Source organism: Macaca mulatta, chromosome 14 (assembly GCF_049350105.2).
Source record: "Macaca mulatta isolate MMU2019108-1 chromosome 14, T2T-MMU8v2.0, whole genome shotgun sequence".
Lineage (NCBI taxonomy): Eukaryota > Metazoa > Chordata > Mammalia > Primates > Cercopithecidae > Macaca > Macaca mulatta.
The window spans coordinates 117,825,582-117,847,525 of NC_133419.1; the positions used below are offsets into that span (position 1 = coordinate 117,825,582).

Genomic DNA, 21,944 nt, shown 5'->3' on the forward strand with positions numbered 1-21,944 from the left:
GTCTCCATCTCAGAAAAAAAAAAAAGATGACCTCCTTTTCTATAAACCAGAAAACCCCAGATTGTTTTTTTTTTTTTTTTTTTTTTTCTTTTTTTGGCACCCGCCACCACACCCGGCCAATTTTTTTGTGTTTTTAGTAGAGATGAGGTTTCACTGTGTTAGGCAGGATGGTCTCGACCTCCTGACCTCGTGATCCGCCTGCCTTGGCCTCCCAAAGTGCTGGGATTACAGGCGTGAGCCACCGCGCCGGCCGATTTTTTTCTTTTTCATAGTCCTTTGCATTTGGAGCCTAATGTTTCTAGTGTATATTCTCCAGAACTGGTTGAAAAGTAGTCTGGTTTCTTATTTGTCTTTCTATTCATAGAAGATTAGCACTTCTAATTTTGCCGAATTTTACTTATTAGATGACATATTTGGACTCATTACTAAAATTTTTTCTTTTTTTTTTTTTTTTTGAGTTGGAGTCTGGCTGTCACCCAGGCTGGAGTGCAGTGGTGTGATTTCGGCTTACTGCAACCTCTGCCTCCCTGGTTGAAGTGATTCTCCTGCCTCAGCCATCTGAGTAGCTGGACTATAGGTGCATGCCATCATGCCCAGCTAATTTTTTGTATTTTTAGTAGAGAGGGGATTTCACCACGTTGGCCAGGATGGTCTCGATCTACTGACCTTGTGATCCACCTGCCTTGGCCTCCCAAAATGCTGGGATTACAGGCGTGAGCCACCGCGCCTGGCCATCATTACTAAAATTTTCTTATTGGAAACTTATCAAAAATAAAAATACCTGGTAAACATTTGTCAAAACCTAGTGCCAAGGCCTGTGACTACTTTTGTCAGAACCTGTGCTACAGTTATTTGTGTGATGTTTAGTAACCAGTGGATTTTAATCATTGCAGTAGTAATTCTTAAGTGTGTAACTCTTAACAGCTGAAAAACTTCTGATGTAGATTTTATTGTACTGTATCTAATAACTGCTTGTGTCACTTGGTACTTACAGTAACATATCACAAAAAAGCTAGTATAGGTATAAAGTATGTACTTGGAGATTTTTAAAATGTACTGCACTGCAACTAAGTCATATTCAAAGCTGTCTGACAGTTTAGTGATGCTATATTTATGGGACTTAGTCATGTTCCGGAATTCGTCTCTACAGAAAGTAATTGTTTCTGTTTAGTTTCCCAATTGTTTGTAGGCAAACCACAATAAAACTTAAATTATTATTTAAAGCCTGATGTGTATAATAATATTTAAGTGGTTACAAACATTCCTGTTAACAAATGAAACATGACATAGACATTTTTTCACAGGTGTAGAATGAGCCAAGGAGACTCAAACCCAGCAGCTATTCCGCATGCAGCAGAAGATATTCAAGGAGATGACCGATGGATGTCTCAGGTAAAAGGAAGTGCATGTGTATCATTCACATGAGTTGAGTCTTTCCAGTTTTTTGTCTGTTTTGTTTTGGTTTTTGAAACAGGGTCTCACTGTGTTGCCCAGGCTGGCCTCAAACTGCAGGGCTCAAGTGATCCTCCCACTTCAGCCTCCCATATAGCTGGGACTAGTGTCACATGTCAGTATGCCTGGTTTCTTCAATTTTTAAAGATCTTTTGATCAAAACTGCGAAGGGGCAATTAAAAAAAAAAAAAACAAAAAAAAACACTCCAGGCTGGGCACAGTGGCTCACGCCTGTAATCCCAACACTTTGGGAGGCCTAAGTGGGTGGATCACAAGGTCAGGAATTTGAGACCAGACTGGCCAATATGGTGAAACCCATCTCTACTAAAAATAAGTTAGCCAGGTGTGGTGGCAGGCACCTGTAGTCCCAGCTACTCAGGAGGCTGAGGCAGGAGAATCTCTTGAACCCGGGAGGCGGAGGTTGCAGTGAGCCAAGATCACGCCACTGCACTCCAGCCTGGGCGACAGAGCAAGACTCCATCTCAAAAACAAAAACAAAAACAAAAAACTGTAATCCTGTGACCTGCGACAGGTTGTACACGGGGGCATTTTAATAGTCAACAAGAATTTGTTACTGTCAGTAAAAATGTAGTGTTACAAATGTCCTGCCTCTTCACCAATCTGATGTTGGAACTGGGAAATATTTAGTTTTTTTATTTTGAAGTAATTTCAAAACTACACAAATGTTACAGAAATTTAGAAAGAAGTATCTTCATCTAGACTCACCAATTGTTAACATTTTACGATATCTGCCTAATTATTGTGTCTGCATCTATTTTGTTTTTGTTTTTTTGTTGTTGTTGTTGTTGGTTTTTTGAGACGGAGTCTCACTCTTGCCCAGGCTGGAGTGCAGTGGTGCAATCTTCGCTCACTGCAACCTCCACCCCCCGCCACCCCGGGTTCAAGTTATTCTTGTGTCTTAGCCTCCCAAGTAGCTGGAATTACAGGTGCCCGCCACCATGCTGAGCTAATTTTTGTATTTTTAGTAGAGACAGGGTTTTGCCATGTTGGCCAGGCTGGTTTCAAATTCCTGACCTCAAGTGATCTGCCTGTCTCAGCCTCCCAAAGTGCTGGGATTACAGGCGTGAGCCACCACGCCCTGTGTGCTGTGTCTATATCTATTTGTATATGTATATACTAACATAGTGGTTTTTTCCGAAGCATTTGCACTCATTTCTCTTTACCCCTGAATATTTCAACATGTTTTCTTAAAAATAAGGACTTTTGTTAAATAACTATAGGATAGTTATTAAAATCATGAGATGTAATATTGATATAATACTATTACTTAATCCAAAGACCATATTCAGTTTTCTCTGGTTGTCCCAATAATTTTTTTTTTTTTTTTTTTTTTGAGACAGAGTCTTGCTCTGTCGCCCAGGCTGGAATGCAGTGGCCGGATCTCAGCTTACTGCAAGCTCCGCCTCCCGGGTTTATGCCATTCTCTTGCCTCAGCCTCCCGAGTAGCTGGGACTACAGGTGCCCACCACCTCGCCCGGCTAGTTTTTTTGTATTTTCTTTAGTAGAGACGGGGTTTCACCGTGTTAGCCAGGATGGTCTCGATCTCCTGACCTCGTGATCCGCCCGTCTCGGCCTCCCAAAGTGCTGGGATCACAGGCTTGAGCCACCGCGCCCAGCCCCAATAATTTTTTTTTAAGACAGAGCAGTATACAGTGGCTCACACCTGTAATCCCAGCACTTTGGGAGGCCAAGGCAGGTTGGGAAGCCAAGGTGGGAGGATCACTTGAGCCCAGGATATCAAGGCTACAATGAACTATAATTGTGCCACTGTACTCCAGCCTGGATGACAGATCGAGACCTTATCTCAAAAAGAGAGAAAAAAGTAAGTGTACATTTTCTCTTTCATGGGCATCTGGACCATTTATACCTTTATGAATAGTAACTAAACCAAGAGTAGTGACTCACACCTGTAATCTCAGCACTTTGGGAAGCTGAGGCAGGTAATCACTGGAGCCCAAGAGTTCAAGACAAAGGAAAGGAAAAGTAGTAACTAGATATCTTCATTATTCTTGTCTTTTTTTTTTTTTTTTTTTTTTGAGACGGAGTCTCGCTCTGTCGCCCAGGCTGGAGTGCAGTGGCCGGATCTCAGCTCACTGCAAGCTCCGCCTCCCGGGTTCACGCCATTCTCCTGTCTCAGCCTCCTGAGTAGCTGGGACTACAGGCGCCCGCCACCTCGCCCGGCTAGTTTTTTTTTTTTGTATTTTTTTGTAGAGACGGGGTTTCACCGTGTTAGCCAGGATGGTCTCGATCTCCTGACCTAGTGATCCGCCCGTCTCGGCCTCCCAAAGTGCTGGGATTACAGGCTTGAGCCACCGCGCCCGGCCCATTATTCTTGTCTTAAGTTAATAGACTTTAATGAGCCCTGGCTGTAGAAAAATCAGTCAAATGGAAGAAAAACATACACAAATATTTTAAACATTTTTTTGGAGACAGAGTCTCGCTCTGTCAACCATGCTGGAGTGCAGTGGCACCATCACAACTTACTGCAGCCTTGGCTTCCTGGGCTTAAGTGATCGTCCCACCTTGGCTTCTCAAGTAGCTGTGACCACAGGTGCATGCCACCATGCCGTACTAATTTTTTTTATTATTTTTTGTGGAGATAGGATCTCACTATGTTGCCCAGGCTGATGATCTTGAACTCCTGGCCTCAAGTGATCCTCCTACCTCAGCCTCCCAAAGTGTTGGGATTACAGGCATGAGCCACCGTGCCTGACTTTAAAAATCTTTTAAGCATAGCATACTGAAATATTTGTACTTGGAATGATATATCCTCAGTTTGCTTCAAAATAATCTGAGGATGGAGTGGGGCAGTAGTTGGGGGTATGACTGAAATAATATAGGCCATAAATGATTGCTCTAGCTGGTAATTGATACATGGAGGTTCATTCTTTCTGAATGGAGGTGTTAATTCTCTGTGCTTTTGTATACATTTGATATTTTCCGTAATGAAAAGGTTTTGTTTTGTTTTTGTTTTTGTTTTTGTTTTTGAGATGGAGTCCCACTGTGTTACCCAGGCTGAAGTGCAGTGGCGTGATCTTGGCTCACTGCAACTTCCACCTCCTGAATAACTAGGATTAGAGGCATCCACCTCCATACCCGACTAATTTTTGTATTTCTTTCTTTTTTTTTTTTTTTTTTTTTTTGAGACGGAGTCTCGCTCTGTCGCCCAGGCTGAAGTGCAGTGGCCGGATCTCAGCTCACTGCAAGCTCCGCCTCCCGGGTTTACGCTATTCTCCTGCCTCAGCCTCCTGAGTAGCTGGGACTACAGACGCCCGCCACCTTGCCTGGCTAGTTTTTTGTATTTTTTAGTAGAGACGGGGTTTCACCGTGTTAGCCAGGATGGTCTCGATCTCCTGACCTCGTGATCCGCCCGTCTGGGCCTCCCAAAGTGCTGGGATTACAGGCTTGAGCCACCTTGCCCGGCCAATTTTTGTATTTCTTTAGTAGAGATGAGGTTTCACCATGTTGGTCAAGCTGGTCTTGAACTCCTGACCTCAGGTGATCCACCCACCTTAGCCTCTCAAAGTGCTGGGATTACAGGCATGAGCCACCAAGTGCCTGGCCTAAAAGGTTTTCTTAAGGGTAATGTTGAAAGACTTGCCAAACATAATAGAAATCGTATCAAAACATATTAACCAGAAAAATAAGGCTCAGCAGCAGACTAAGGAAAATATACACAGTAAATATTATAGATGAAGCATAGATATCGTGTATTATCAATAAAAATATCCTAAAGGAACTAATACATAAGTATTTCAGTAGACATGGTAGAAAGTCTTTAACTTTGTTTCCAAAAAGTGTAAATTAAAACGTTAGGAAGAGAAAGAGAAGTGTTAATATCTAATTCAGGTGCAAGTACAGTAAAACCAGTTCTAATATATTGCTGGAGTCCTTACAGATTGGTATATAGCCCTTTTGTTAAGAATTTGGAAATACGTCCAAAATCCATAAAAATACTGATTTTAAGAATTTCCAACGTAGGAAAAACTATATATATATCCCTTTATTACGCTTACTAGATTCACAAAAAGAGGCCACTGGCAAGTCTGCCCACAGGAAGAAAAGCGTGACCTGGGAGGCTGAGGCAAGAGGATTGCTTAAGCACCGGAGTTCAAGACCAGCCTGGGCAACATAGACCCTCATTCCCCTCACCCCCCAAAAAAGCAAACAAAAATGTGTCATTGAGTGTATTCAGTAGAGTATATTAGGTGCAGTGGCTCATACCTGTAGTCCCAGCACTTTGGAAGGCTGAGGCCTGTAGATTGTTTGAGGCCAGAAATGTAGCCTAGGAAACAATCCAAGACCCTGACTGTACAAAAAATAGAAAAAAAAAATCGCTGGGTGTGTGCTTGTAGTCCCAGCTTCTAGGGAGACCGAGGCAGGAGAATTGCTTGAGTCTGGGAGTTTGAGGCTGTAGTAAGCTGTGATCATGCACTGCCCTCCACCCTCGGTGACAGGGCAAGACCCTGTGTCTAAAAAAGAATATATGGCCATTAAAAGTTACGATTATAAAAACTGTGTTGCTACATAGAAAACTGGTTCTAGTATGATGTTAAATGCAACTATAATGGCTACCATTTTTCAAGTGCCTAGTGGGTGCCAGATGATATAGCTGGGAATCTTTAACAACTCTAAAATGGAATTGCTAGCAGATGTTAAAACCAAGACACAAATTATGTACTTGTTTAAGATCACTGGACTAGAAAGTAGGTAAGCTAGAATTTGAATGTTGGGTTTTTTTGGCCTCAGACATGTAGTGCCAGAAAGAGGTATCCGTGATACTTAAACTATGTAAAAGGGATAACAGAGGATGTGAAAAAAGTTGAGGAGAAAATACTGAAGCATGGTCATAGTTGCTAGGTTAAGGTGGTAGGATTATAGATGTGTTGTTTTGGTCCTTTCTATGTTTCCAAATTTATTACAACTATTATACTTGAGGAGAAAAGTACTAGAACCTTTATCATAGGAGTCTTAAATTCCACGACACTGTACAAACACAAGCTATTTTATTGGTGTGGAAAGGTAGTTGGGGCTGGGTGTGGTGGCTCAGGCCTGTAATCTCAGCACGTTGGGAGGCAGAGGTAAGTGGATCGCTTGAGTTCCAGACCAGCCCCGGCAACATTGCAAAACACTATCTCTACAAAACGCGCCCCCCGCCAAAAAAAAAGCTGGATATGGTGAAGTGCGCCTGAGGCTGAGGCAGGGAGGACCACGTAAGCCCTCCCCAGCCTGAGCCTGGGAGGTTGGGGCTGCAGTGAGCTGTCGTTCACAGCTGCCACTGTACTCCAGGCTGGGTGACAGAGTGAAACCCTGTCTCAAAATCTCAAAAAAAAAAAAGAGAGAGAGAGAGAGAAAGGTAGTTGGTACTACAGTACCTGCAATAGGGAGTTGACATGATAGGAAAAAGCACCTATTCACTAAACTTATTCTTGCTCATGTCTCCTCAGTTTAGAAATATTTACTGAAACAGTGATTTTTAAAATATGTGTTTGCACAAAATATGGAAGCAAGGAAAAAGCTGTCCCTAATCCTGTCACCCTAAGAGAGGAAGTGTTTTGTTTTTTTTTTTAAATAAATAAATGAATATATATATAGTTTGTTTGTTTAAGTAGAAATGGGGTTTTGCATGTTGCCAAGGCTGGTCTTGAACTCCTAAGCTCATGTGATCTGCTCACTTTGGCCTCCCAAAGGCCTAGGATTACAGGCGTGAGCCACCACACCTGGCTGGAGGTGTTTTCATAATCTGTAAAATCATTTCCAGAAGTATTTCTGTCACTTTACACTTCACCTGTAGATGAATATCTGAGTTTTACCACAGCCTCATCTGTGTTGGTATTGTCAACAGAAATACTTAAATAGTAACTCTTCCTTAATTCCTAAGGGAAACAAAATTGAATGCAGAGTTTGAGAAAAAGAAACAGCATTGGAAAGCTGCGCATGATAAAGCATACCTGTAGTTCTAGCTAGCTGGGAGGCTAAGGCAGAAGGATCACTTGAGCCCAGGAATTCAGTCCAGTCTGGGCAACATAGCAAGACCCCGTCTTTGGGGAAAAAAAGAGAGTAGGCCTTTGCCTGGACCTACATTACAGACCTAGAGCATTGTATAAATTTGTTTCAGGGATGAATATAAAAGTTTAAACTGGCCTAGCGTAGTAGCTCACGCCTGTAATCCCAGCACTTTGGGAGGCCGAGGCGGGTGGATCACCTGAGGTCAGGAGTTAGAGACCAGCCTGACAACATAGTGAAACCACGTCTCTACTAAAAATACAAAAATTAACTGGGCATGGTGGCAGGTGCCTATAATCCCAGCTACTCAGGAGGCTGAGGCATGAGAATTGGTTGAACCCGGGAGGTGGAGGTTGCAGTGAGCTAAGATCATGCCACTACACTCCAGCCTGAGTGACGTGAGATTCCATCTCCAAAAAGTTAAAAAAATAATAATAAATTTTTTTTTTTTTTTTTGAGACGGAGTCTCGCTCTGTTGCCCGGGCTGGAGTGCAGTGGCCGGATCTCAGCTCACTGCAAGGTCTGCCTCCCGGGTTCACGTCATTCTCCTGCCTCAGCCTCCCGAGTAGCTGGGACTACAGGTGCCCGCCACCTCGCCCAGCTAGTTTTTTGTATTTTTTAGTAGAGATGGGGTTTCACCGTGTTAGCCAGGATGGTCTCGATCTCCTGACCTCGTAATCCACCCGTCTCGGCCTCCCAAAGTGCTGGGATTACAGGCGTGAGCCACCGCGCCCGGCCAAAATAAAAGTTTAGACTATGTTCTTTAACATTAATGGATAAAATTTATTTTCTTTTTTCTTTCGTTTTTTTTCTTTTATTTCTTTTCTTCATAGTGAAGGGGTCTCATGATGTTGCCCAGGCTGGTCTCAAATGCCTGGGCTCAAGCTATCCTTCCCACCTTGGCCTCCTAAAGTGCTGAGATTTTGGACATGAGCCACCACACCTGGCCAAAATCAATTTTAGAAAGTATCTTGTGCCTTTATAACAGAAAGAGGCACTCTGAGAGGAGATTACCACTGTTTATAAGCTTGGATTTGACTGAAAAGGATTGAGTCCTAGTTTGCCAGTGTCTCACATTTGGAAGTTAACAGATATTTTCAAAGTCTGCATTCAAATAAAATACATGGAACCTGATTGGATCGTAGTTGAAAAAATGATGTTGTAATACTTTATCCAACTCTTGGAGCCATTTGAAAAATTGAATTTGGACTGAATATTAGATGTTATGAGATTGTTTCATTTCCTAGTTATGATAATAATTTGTGCGTTTTTTTGTTTGTTTGTTTGTTTTTAAGATGGAGCTTCGCTCTTGTTGCCTAGGCTGGAGTGTAATGGCACGATCTCGGCTCACTGCAACCTCCATCTCCCAGGTTCAGGCAATTCTCCTGCCTCAGCCTCCTGAATGGCTGGGACTACAGGCACCCGCCACCATGCCCGGCTAATTTTTTGTATTTAGAGACGGGGTTTCACCATGTTGGCCAGGCTGATCTCGAACTCCCAGCCTTAGGTGATCCGCCCACCCTGGCCTCCCAAAGTGTTGGGATTACAGGCATGAGCCACTGCGCCCAATTTGTGGTTTTATAAGAAGATGTTCTTACTCTTAGGAGATGCATGCTTAGGAGATACATCTTGGTGAAGAATCATAATGTTTGCATTTTACTTCACAAATGGTCCAGCAAACATGAACGCGTACATAGAGATAAAGCAAACATGGGAAAATACTATTAGTTGTTGAATATAAGAGGCAGTTGTGTATGTTCATTGTACTATGTCAACTTTTCTGTGTATTTGCAATTTTCTTAATAAAAGTTTAAGGAAAAGATAAACTTCTACATAGTGTATTACATGTATTTTTCTATTCTGGTTTCATTAGAATTCTGGGTTTCTTGAGAGTACTAGAATGATCAGTATAGTAAGGGTGAGAAGAAAGTTCAAACAGTTAATTTATAGAATGAGAGGAATAAGCTTTGGGGGTAGACTAAAAAAATGTTTAACAACGGTAACTGGTTGGACAGCTATTCTTTCTAGGCCAAGAAGTCTCACAGGAAAAGAAATACCAGTTTCTTTTTTTATTCAAAAAATTTTTTTTCTGGTTGGATGTGTGGCTCACACCTGGAATCCCAGCACTTTGGAAGGCTGAGGTGGGCAGATTACTTGAGCTCAGGAGTTGGAGACCAGCCTGGGCAACATGGTAAAACCCCGTTTCTACAAAAAATACAAAAAATTAGCCAGGCATGGTGGCATGAGCCCGTAGTCCCAGCTACTCAGGTGGCTGAGGTGGGAGGATGGCTTGAGCCCCTGAGGCAGAAGTTGCAGTGAGCCAAGAGCACGCCACTGTACTCCAGCCTGTGTAAGAGAGCCAGACCCTGTCTAAAAAAAAAAAAAAAAAAAAAGTTGTTTTTGTAGAGGTGGGATCTTGATATATTACCCAGGCTGGTCTCAAACTCCTGACCTCAAGTGATCCTCCTGCCCTGGCCTTCTAAAATGTTGAGATTACAAGCATGGGCCACCACACCCGGCCAGAAGTGCCAGTTAATAATTTTTCTTTCTTCTTCAAACCAGCACAACAGATTTGTTTTGGACTGTAAAGACAAAGAGCCTGATGTACTGTTTGTGGGAGACTCCATGGTGCAGTTAATGCAGCAATATGAGGTAAAGGTGGAAGGAGTGAGCGTGGTTCTTGGCTACTCATGTATAACCATTCATTACTAATGGACTTTCATTCTGAGCTGAGCTTATTTGTGCCTCTTAGAGAAGCCCTAATTGAGGTTATAAGAGAAATCAAAGCTACCTAAAGGGATTTTCTTTTCTTTCTTTTAACTTGGACATGTTTTGATCTGAAGCATTATTTATAATGAAACTTCCTCTTTTACTCTGGTTTCTGAGAAGCTTAATGTTATATTTGTTTATATTTGCTCTAGTCAGATTGTCAGTTATTATTTGTAACTTAGTATTTCCCATTTGTATTTGCTGATAACGTATATATCCTAGTCATGATTCTTGTTTATATTTTGCCATTTTCCTATTTCATATATTTTTGTAGTAAGCTATTCCCAATCTTGTAGGGTTAGGCATTTTTCCATGGGAAATTTATTATTTTATTTATTTATTTATTTATTTATTTATTTATTGAGACAGAGTCCCACTCCATTGCTGAGGCTGTAGTGCAGTGGCACAACCTCAGGCTCAAGAGATTCTCATACCTCACCCCCCAAGTAGTTGGGATTATAGGCATGCGCCACCATGCCTGACTAATTTTTGTATTTTTAGTAGAGGCGGGGTTTCACTATGTTGGCCAGGCTGGTCTCGAACTCTTGGCCTCAAATGATCCATGTGTCTTGGCCTCCCAAAGTGCTAGGATTATAGGCGTGGGCCACCGTGCCCCACCCCAAGGGAAATTTAAAAGAAAAGATAGCTTTATTTATTTTTTTTAGCTCTAGCACTCTAAATTTCTTCATCTCTTGTTTCCGCTTCACCCTGTTTGTATAGTTCAGTAAGTGGAAAGGAGAGTTTGTTGAGTTGACAGCTTAATTATTAATGTTGGTACCTTTTAGGGGGCATCAGATTGAGTTGTGACTCATTTCTTGAGCTGAGACCTAAGGCTACATTAAGACCTGAGTTACACAGTGGTGTTTTCAACGTCCTTAAACAGTGAGTGTCACACCATTGCAGTGTTATCTTTGAATACAGGAAGAGGAAATTATTTCTAATGCCTTGCAACACATTGCAATTGAAAGATTAAACTTTCCCCTAGTTTTAGCTGCACTAAATCAAGTTTTTCTTTTTTTAGATATGGCGAGAGCTTTTTTCCCCACTTCATGCACTGAATTTTGGAATTGGGGGAGATACAACAAGACATGTTTTGTGGAGACTAAAGAATGGAGAACTGGAGAATATTAAGCCTAAGGTGAAATGAAAGTTACTTGTCAAATAATGTCATTAATCTTAAGTGTCTTTTGGATAGTTAAATAGTCTGAAACTGGTAGTAAAAAAAAAAATTGCTTCTTTAAAGACCTATTTCACTATTTGTTTCATGCCTCTTTAAAGTAAATGATACTGTCATTGCTTAAGAATATATCAAAATATATAATTAAGAAACTAGTGAATTGTTTGCCTATTGGGTTGTATTTGTAGTTGTTATAATTATCTTCTTAAATTGAAGGAAGAGATTTTTTTTTTGAGATGGAGTCTTGCTTTGTCGCCCAGGTTGAGTGCAGTGGTGCAATCTTGGCTCATTGCAACACCCACCTCCTGGGTTCAAGCGATTCTCCTGCCTCAGTCTCCCAAGTAGCTGGGATTGCAGGCATCTGCCACTGTGTCCAGCTAATTTTTGTATATTTAGTAGAGATGGGGTTTCACCATCTTGGCCAGGCTGGTCTTGAACTCATGACCTCATGATCCACCCGCTTTGACCTCTCAAAAGTGCTGGGATTACAGGCATGAGCCACTGTGCCTGGCTGAAGGAAGAGATTTTATGCTAATGAGGTGTGCTATTCTGTGGAATGCATAGACCTTGGGCAGTATGAGGGGAAAACTGCTCGGAGGTGGGCCATGGGAGCAGGGCCATGATTAACTTCAGGAAGTAATTTTGGATCTGTTTAACCATATAAACAGGTCGGTAATCAAGGCCTGCCAAGTTCGTCTGAAGAAAATTAGAAGCAGATGTGAACAAATGAATATTTCTACCCAGTATCTTATATCATAAATACTCTGAGTTGGCACACACTATATAATCGTTTCAGCTCCCAAAAAAAGAATAAAAGCTGAGCCCTGACAAAACATGCTTTCATTGAAAGTTGTTTGTTTTAAGACAGGTTCTCTCTGTTGCCCAAGCTAGAATGCAGTGGCATGATGATAGCTCACTGTAACCTCAAACTCCTGAACTCAGATGACCCTATGGCCTCAGCCTCCCAAATAGCTAGGACTGCAGGCATGTGCCACCGTGCTCAGCTAATTTTTAAATTTCTTTTTGTAGACAGGGTCTTTCTTGGTCTTGCTATGTTGCGTAGGCTGGTGTCAAACTCCTGGCCTCAGATGATCCTCCCGCCCCAGCCTCCTAAAATACTGGGATTATAGGCTTGAGCTACCATGCCAGACTGATTTTTTTTTTTTTTCTAAAGAGAAAAACTTGTTGGATGGGCGTGGTGGGTCATGTCTGTAATCCTAGAATTTTGGGAGGCCGAGGTGGGTGGATCACTTGAGGCCAGGAGTTCAAGACCACCCTGGCCAACGTGGTGAAACCCTGTCTCTGGTTTTTTTTTTAAAAAAAAAAAAAACCAAGCGTGGTGTCATGCACCTGTAATCCTAGCTACTTAGGAGGCTGAGGCAGGAGAATCACTTGAACCCAGGAGATAGAGGTTGCAGTGAGCCAGGATCGCACCACTGCATTCCAGCCTGGGTGACAGAGCAAGACTCCGTTTCAAAAATAAATAAAGAGGCCGGTCACGGTGGCTCACGCCTGTAATCCCAACTTTGCGAGGTCGAGGCGGGCAGATCACCTGAGGTCGGGGGTTCGAAACCAGCCTGACCAACATGGAGAAGCCCTGTCTCTACTAAAAATACTAAAAAATTAGCTGGGCATGGTGGCCCATGCTTGTAATCCCAGCTACTCGGGAGGCTGAAGCAGGAGAATCGCTTGAACCCAGGAGGCGGAGGTTGCGGTGAGCTGAGATCAAGCCATTGCACTCCAGCCTGGGCAACGAAAGCAAAACTGTCTCAAAAAAAAAAAAAAATTATTAAAATTCCTTCCAGCCTCCACCTCTGTGACTCTTTTCCTTGAGTGCATCTGTGTATTTATACCATGACAGGGTCTTGCCATGTCACCCAGGCTGGAGTGCAGTGGTGTGATCATGGCTCACTGCAGCCTTGAACTCCTGGGCTGAAGCAGTTTTCCTACCTCAGCGTCCCAAATCATTGAGATTATAGATGTGAGCCACTGCACCTTTCCAGGTTTTATTTTTATATAGTTAAATTTATTAATCTTTTTTTTTTTTTTTTTTTTTTTGAGACGGAGTCTCGCTCTGTCGCCCAGGCTGGAGGGCCGTGGCCGGATCTCAGCTCACTGCAAGCTCCGCCTCCCGGGTTCACGCCATTCTTCTGCCTCAGCCTCCCGAGTAGCTGGGACTACAGGCGCCCGCCACCTCGCCCAGCTAGTTTTTTGTATTTTTTAGTAGAGACGGGGTTTCACCGTGTTAGCCAGGATGGTCTCGATCTCCTGACCTCGTGATCCACCCGTCTGGGCCTTCCAAAGTGCCGGGATTACAGGCTTGAGCCACCGCGCCCGGCCTATTAATCTTTTTTGTATAATTTTTGGATTTTGAGAAATTAGCTCCCTGTTGCATGACATAATTCTCTCTTGTTTCCTCCTAGTACAATTTTACCACTTAAATATTATTCCACTTAGAGTTTATTCTGATATGAGGCATAAATCAGTGCATTAAGATGTCTGCCCTGGCTGAGTGTGGTGGCTCACATTTTTAATCCCAGCATTTTGGGAGGCCAAAGAAAGATGACTTGAGCCCGGAATTTAAGACCAGCCTGGGCAATGTAGCATGACCCTGCCTCTCTTAAAAGAAAATTTAGTAAGGTAGCTGCCCAGTTGAAGTTAGCCAGCACCATTTGAGAAGTTTATCTTTCCTTCTTTGCTTTTTGAAATAAGATTTTCTGCCAGGGGTGGTGGCTCACACCTATAATCCCAGCACTTGGGGAGGCCAAGGCGGGTGGATTACCTGAGGTCAGGAGTTCAAGACCAGCCTGGGCAACATGGTGAAACCCCAGTCTCTACTAAAAATACAGAAATTAGCCAGGCATGGCGGTGCATGCCTGTAGTCCCAGCTACTCGGGAGCCTGAGGCAGGAGAATCACTTGAACGTGGGAGGCGGAGATTGCAGTGAGCCAAAATGGTGCCACTGCACTCCAGTCTGGGTGATAGAGCGAGGCCCCATCTCAAAAAAAAAAAAAAGAGAAGAAAAGAAAAGGTTTTCATCTAAATGGTGGACATTCCTTTATTCCTGGGTATTTATCTCCTCCTTACCCCCTTTTTTTCTTTCTTCAATTGCAGGTCATTGTTGTCTGGGTAGGAACAAACAACCACGAAAATACAGCAGAAGAGGTAGCAGGTGGGATCGAGGCCATTGTACAACTTATCAACACAAGGCAGCCACAGGCCAAAATCATTGTATTGGTATGTAGTCTTTGGTGGGTAGAGAGTTTGATGTCTTTAGGTCAGCTGAGGAATCTTTTTAGAAATGTGATTGCTCGTGAATATTAGAGAACCTTGAGGTGGAAGCAGTTTATCATACTTTTGTTGACCTCTTCTCTAATGTATCTTACTGTCTTTCTGATATCATCATCCCCCATACCAGCTGTGGGGCCATCTTTTATCCATGCATCCTTGTTTGGAAGTATGGAAGCCATTTGGTGCCTCAGTACCCCCTTTTTTTTGGCCTCCATAATGTTTTGCAAATTTGCACATGAGATTTGTCTGAATCCTGAGTCTTTTTATTAGACCTATATTTGGATTATTTTGTAAGTGTCCTGTTCTACTGCTAATATGTTAAAGATGGTATATTAGACATTCTAATCTTCTCTAAAACATGAAAAATTTCATCAGCAAGAAAATGGATACTTTATAGTTGTACCCTGAACAGAAAGGTACTACCCTTTTGTAGAATTACAGCATTAACTCTTCATGGTCTCAAAGGTGAACAGCTGTCTGTTTCAGTATAAGTCTAGCTGTAGGCCGGATGCAGTGACTCACACCTGTAATCCCAGCACTTTGGGAGGCCGAGGCGGGTGGGTCACAAGGTCAGGAGTTGAAGACCAGCCTGGCCAAGGTGGTGAAACTTCGTCTCTACTAAAAATACAAAAAAATTAGCTGGGCATGGTAGCATGTGCCTGTAATCCCAGCTATTCAGGAGGCTGAAGCAGAGAATGTCTTCCTTTTTTTTGAGACGGAGTCTCACTCTGTTGCCCAGGCTGGAGCGCAGTGGCGTGATCTCAGCTCACTGTAAGCTCCGCCTCCCGGGTTCACACCATTTTCCTGCCTCAGCCTCCTGAGTAGCGGGGACTACAGGCACCCGCCACCCGCCACCACGCCTGGCTAATTTTTTGTATTTTTAGTAGAGATGGGGTTTCACCGTGTTAGCCGTGGTCTCGATCTCCTGACCTCGCGATCTACCTGCCTTGGCCTCCCACAGTGCTGGGATTACAGACATGGGCCACCGTGCCTGGCTGAAGCAGAGAATTTCTTAAACCCGGGAGGTGGAGGTTGCAGTGAGCTGAGATCGCACCACTCCACTCTTGCCTGGGCAACAGAGCAAAACTCCGTCTCAAAAAAAAAAAAAAAAGTCTAGCTGTAGATATTCTTAGTTCAGTTTGAAATATGTTTTAGCAAAATCTGATATAAATTTAGTTCTTTAGTGAGATGGTGTTAGGAAGATAGTCATTTATCCAAAAAACCTGTGGATCACTGTGTACAAGGCACTATCCTAGTTCTTGAGCATACAAAAATGAGTAAGGCATAGTTTATGTCTCAAGGAGCTCACAGTCTAGTGTATGGAGACAGCAACACAGAGAATTATTATACTGTGTGCTGTTTAGAGTAAGGTGAAAAGGTGTTTAACAAAAGTTGACATCTACATTTAAAGACTTCATTGGTTTCCAGACAAATAGGGAAAGAAAGAAGGTATTTTAGAAAAATAAAGAGAATTGAGCAAAGGCTTGTACATGTATATGTTTTTTGGGTGAGCAGAGGAGGCTGCATAAAGTTTGAGCCTGGGATGGTTAGGAGAAAGAGGCCACAACCAGCTCATGTAGGAATTTTTTTTTTTTTTTTTTTTTTTAATTTGAGATGGAGTCTCACTCTATTGCCCAGGCTGGAGTGCAGTGATGCAATCTTAGCTCACTGCAACCTCCGCCTCCCGGGTTCAAGTGATTCTTCTGCCTCAAACTCCCAAGTAGCTGGAACTACAGGTATACGCCACCATGCCCGGCTAATTTCTATATTTTTAGTAGAGATGGGGTTTCACCATATTGGCGAGGCTGGTCTCGAACTCCTGACCTCATGATCTGCCCGCCTCAGCCTCCCAAAGTGCTGGGATTACAGGCGTGAGCCCCTGCGCCAGGCCAGGTCATGTAGGAATTTGTATGCTGTTGGGATGTTTGGATTTTATTCGCAGTTGCTGGGGAGCCAGATCTTTTTTATTACAAGGCATTTCATTTACTTGTTGAGGTACTTACTTATACCTGCCTTACTCCGGAAAGGATTGTGTTAAGAGTCCACCTGTTAAGTATAGTGACTAGTACATAGTATTTGCTTAGGAAATATTTGTTGCTGAGTAATCCTTCCATATTCTTTGTTTTTAAATTGGATATGCAGAAATGTTAATTATGGTGTTATCCATAATACTAAAACATTGGAAATAACCTAAATAGTAGTATCATGGAGATGGTTACATAAGTCATTGAATATGAGAGCAGTAATCACATTACAATTAAAAGGGCTGTGTGCAAACTTTATGGTGTATTTAAGTGGAAATGTGCATATTATCTTTAGAATTGCTTGGCTGGGCATGGTAATTCATGCCTAATCCTAGTATATATGCCGTTGGAAAAGGGCTACAGGGAGACAAAATTAAAACAGTTGTTCCAGGGTTATTCCAGGGTGAATGGCTCTGATTCATCAAGACAGCATTCATTCCACCTCTTTTTCTTATAGTATAGTATGGTGTAGTTTCCATGTGGCATTAATAGATGATGTGTATCTATGAGCTGGATTATTCTGACAGCCAAATGGAGAACGGATTGAAGGGCAGACAGCATTGGAGGTGGGAAGACCAATCAGGAGATTTTATAGTAATTAGGATGATTGGAGATAAGTTCCTGAGCTGTAGCAGTGTATATAATCAGGATGGAGGAAAGAAAATGACATTTAGGATGCAAAAGTTGAGTAATTTAATGTTAAATAGATATATGGGATGAGAGACTTGGAGGTGTTGGAATGACCAGTTGGTAAAGAGGAAGAGCATAGTTTAATGAATTGTTTTTGGATCAGTTGGGAATGCCTCGGGAACATTTAAATTTGTTTCTGTGGCTGGAAGTTTAATATGTAATTCTGAAGCTCTAGGAAGAGATCTGGCTAAAGTGTTTAGTGGGCCAAAGGGCAGGTCCCTGAAGAATACCAACAATTAAGGGACAGAAGGGAACCCGTGAAAATACTAAGAAGAAATGGTTAGCTTTCATTCAAACAGTATTTTCCAGTGTTTCACAAATCAAAGGTATAGAAAGCGCCAAATGGAGATGTTATCTGAAGTTACAAATAATAAGTAGAGAAAAATAAGTGAATCTTCTAATTTAATGTTTTCCGCTGTGCCCCAGGGTTTGTTACCTCGAGGTGAGAAACCCAATCCTTTGAGGCAAAAGAACGCCAAGGTGAACCAACTCCTCAAGGTTTCGCTGCCGAAGCTTGCCAACGTGCAGCTCCTGGATACCGACGGGGGTTTTGTGCACTCGGACGGTGCCATCTCCTGCCACGACATGTTTGATTTTCTGCATCTGACAGGAGGGGGCTATGCAAAGATCTGCAAACCCCTGCATGAACTGATCATGCAGTTGTTGGAGGAAACACCTGAGGAGAAACAAACCACCATTGCCTGACTGGCTCCCATCAGTGTTACTAGCATCTCAGCTTCCTCAGATCAGTTCTATCACTGGCACTACAGAATCCTTCTCTTTCTTAAGGCACTTTGCATTGTAGAATGTTCCTGGATGTTCATATCTAGTGTTTGAAGGGGAGGAGGGATTTAAACTGGTCCTGTACATAGAAAGTTTGTTTGACAGAGGAGAAAAATTAGCCAAGGAAGATTGTTGTTTAAATTCATTTGAAACCAGAAGGGGACTTTTTAGTTGTATGTGTAACACATTCATTGAATTATCACTGTTTTCCTAGGACAACATCAAGCCTAAATACTGAACAATATGAAGATTCTTTTCTTGGCCTTTCTGTGGATTATGTCATATATAATAATAATCAGAATCATCCTACTTGGCTTTAAAACATGTTTTCTCCAATTTTTTAAGGTTCATAATTTAGCCTTTTGTTTTTATGTTGCTTAGATTCTCATGTATACTGAATATTTTCTTAACATGTAGCATCAGGTTGAACATGCTTGTCATTCATATATGGAAGATGCTATAGTATAGAAGTGAGTTTGTTCTGCTTTCTTAATCTTTTCCATGCTTAGCAGTGAAAAACAGGTTTTGCCCCACTAGAGGGACTCTTTGGAGGGTATTATTTTTATGCTGCTGAATATCATGTCTGTAACAGACCCGTGCATGCAGCCTTTCCTGCCTATTCCCCTTCATGTCCCCCTTTCCCCTTCATTCCCCCCCTCCTGTTTTTTCTTTTTTTTTTTTTTTTGGTCCTTGTTGACATTACAAGCTTTTAACACATTTTTGACCTAGGAACCCTGTTGCTGGAAGTATAGTCTCCAGCCAGTTACTGTCATGATAGTACTGCTATAAAACTCATTCTTGTGTGGTGTTCTGTGCTATAGAGTCTGTGTATTGCTATTCATATTCAGAGTTCTGGTTTTGTTTTTCCCTTAAAACCTGTTACAGCTTTTTGGGGGGTGAGGGGAATCAGAACTCTTGTTTCCCATTCCATAGCACCTGACATTATTTCAAGTTTTATAATATCTTAAGGTGTATATATTTTTTTTATTGGCTTAGTTGTTTTTTGTTTTGTTTTGTTTGAGATGGAGTTTCACTCTTGTTGCCCAGGCTGGGGTGCAGTGGTGCGATCTTGGCTCATTGCTGCCTCCACCTCCCGGGTTCAAATGATTCTCCTGCCTCAGCCTCCCGAGTAGCTGGGATTAAAGGTGCATGCCACCATGCCCGGCTAATTTTTGTATTTTTAGTAGACAGGATTTCGCCATGTTGACAAGGCTGGTCTCGAACTCCTGACCTCAGGGGATCTGCCCGCCTTAGCCTCCACAGTGCTGGGATTACAGGCGTGAGCCACTGCGCCTGGCCTTATTGGCTTAGTTTTTAAAGTATCGTCCAAAAATTTTGGGCCTTTTTCCGTGGGGAAACAAGTGAAGCTGCTCTTCAGCATAGACACTACCTTTATCCCATCATTTTAGTAAAAACTAGGTTTATTTCACTTCTAAGGTGTCTTATTAATGTACTTAATCTGAGTATTTGTTGACCTTAATGTTTGCTTGAGCTATATAACAACTGCCATTAAAAAAATGGGATAGTAGATGGTTTTATCAGTATACCTATGGAATATATAAAAACTGGATCTATAGATATTTTGAACGGGACCAGGTGGGTATTGAAGTAACCCATCAAAATACACTCTGCAGTGATTCTGCTTAATGTTCAAATTCAGTAACGTACTTGAAAGGCAAATTTCAGTGTTTTTGTATGTTGGAGGAGGGCTTACTGATTTGTGCTAAGACCCATTTCTGCTTGAGGGATAAAACTTGGGCTCATTTTTTTCTTGTGAAGTCTCTTTCTAGAAAATTGTTTTGTTTTGTTCTTTTTAAAAAATACATACTTTTTTGAATGTATCATGTCTTCATTAACAACAGAAAATCCACATGGTGTTTACTAAACTTGTTTACGATATTAAAAATTTCCTTTTTATTTTTAGTAGCCGAGGTTGAGTTTTTCACAAGAGTTTTTTTTCTTAGCTGAGGTATAGTTTTATAGGAAGAAGAATTAAGCCAGATTTTTGTGGGTGGAAAGACAGTTTTCTATCCAGGTCTTTTTTGTTTGTCAGAAGGTAGGAGTACAGTCCAAATAAATCCATTAGGTTACTCCTGCAGCATGCGCTTTTAGCTTCTTTCTTGACTGAGGATCACATATCCCTTTGTGAGCTGGCCCTCAGCTCCTTTGCTCATATGTACAAACCTCAGATGTTACTACATTTTATATCTACCAGAGCTATTCAAGCAATAGTATTTGAACCACTAGCCTTTTAAATAAAATTCTGCCCCGTTACTGATGTGCAGATATTGAGTTCACTTTCATTTTTTGCCAGATTTCTTTGCACTACTTTAGGTAAAAATAGTTAATCTATTTTTCTTTGACATCCCAGTTTGCGTCAGTGACAGAACTTACTGCTTGGTCTTTGTAGTTTTAAAAAAAATCTATAAATTTAATGCACTGTCCAAGTGAAATGTCCTAGTTGTCATTGTGATTAAGGGGCCAACTTTCCAGGCAGCTAGCAGAGATACTATTCTCTTTTCCTCCCAGCAGATTTGTATTCCTTCGCCCACGCATTCCTGCTACACTAGATGGCAGCCAGTGATGGAACTATAAAGATGTCTGTGGTCATATCTGGAATGTGGCAGCTTGAAGATGTACTGCCAAGGGTGATCTAGGGCAGGTTGTCTTCCAGTCCATGTATTCTTGGTTGCTGTAGACAGTGCTCTGGCTACCACTCTGGGTCTACTTGAACTGTCAAGGGCATCTGCCTAAACCAGAATCTTTTGTCAGAAACCTTAATCCAACAAAACAAATCTTGAGTAGCTCATGCCCGGCTCTAAGGAATTTTGTCTCTTTGTTGAAAAAAAAAAAAAAAGTCCAACTTACTTTATTTTATTTTTTTAACCTAGTCACTGTTTACAGTTGTATGCTAAAGCCTGAAATATTGTCTGTGCTGTGGTGTATGAGCATTGCCAACTTTATATTTATTGCAGTGAAGAAGAAACTAAAAATATATGAAAATCAGGAGCATGTCTAAGCTCCTAAATCCGTGTGGGTGCATGTGGGAGAAGTGAGTTGGGGCCTCTTGAAAGGAGGCTTTTTGGAGAGGGGTCCCCCAGGCTTCTTGGTGTTCCTGCTTGGGGATCACTGCTGCTAGCTGACTGGACCTCCCCGTTGGAAGTTTGTGATTTTGCTTTGGCAAAGTTTCATTGACAAGTAGAACTCATTCTGTTTTAGTGTATATTTCAATATAAATGTAAACATTTTGCTCAAAGTTGCTGATGTCTTTCTGTCTCCTTTATCATAGTTTGGATTCTAATGGAAAAAAGGGATGGTTTTTCCCTGCCTTATAAGGAAATTGGATATTTAGATCATCCTGCTTCTTTACTGTGGAACTGAATGTACCAGGCTGACTCATCACTTGCCTTCTCGGGCATGTAGGATGGTAGGGTGGGATGAGTAGGTATAAGGACCCCTCAGAAAGCACAACTGGCATCCTTGAAGTCTACTCTTTTCCATTAGATTGGAATAGTTTTGCAGATAAGATTAGTCTGGATTGTAGGCTGTGGACCACCTCGTCTGAACTGGGTGAGTGTCATCAGTCTTTATAATACAGTGTTACTGGCCAGGCATGGTGGCTCACACCTGTAATCCCAGCTACTCTGGAGGCTGAGGCAAGAGAAATGCTTGAACCCAGGAGGTGGAGGTTACAGTGAGGCGAGATTGCGCCATTGAACTCCAGCCTGGGT

The 21,944-nt window shown here is 42.1% G+C and overlaps 1 protein-coding gene across 2 annotated transcripts in view; it reads left to right on the forward strand.

Moving 5' to 3' along the window:
* Positions 1-21,469, forward strand: part of PAFAH1B2 (platelet activating factor acetylhydrolase 1b catalytic subunit 2) — a 28,377-nt gene extending 6,908 nt beyond the window's left edge. The window contains 5 exon segments of one of the 2 annotated variants that reach the window (NM_001257739.1): positions 1,305-1,392; positions 10,042-10,131; positions 11,270-11,386; positions 14,540-14,662; positions 17,857-18,911. In NM_001257739.1, coding sequence (NP_001244668.1) covers positions 1,312-1,392; positions 10,042-10,131; positions 11,270-11,386; positions 14,540-14,662; positions 17,857-18,135 — 690 coding nt within the window. In that variant the 5' untranslated portion in view covers positions 1,305-1,311 and the 3' untranslated portion in view covers positions 18,136-18,911. 2 annotated transcript variants of the gene reach the window in all.
* The last annotated feature ends 475 nt before the right edge of the window (positions 21,470-21,944 follow it).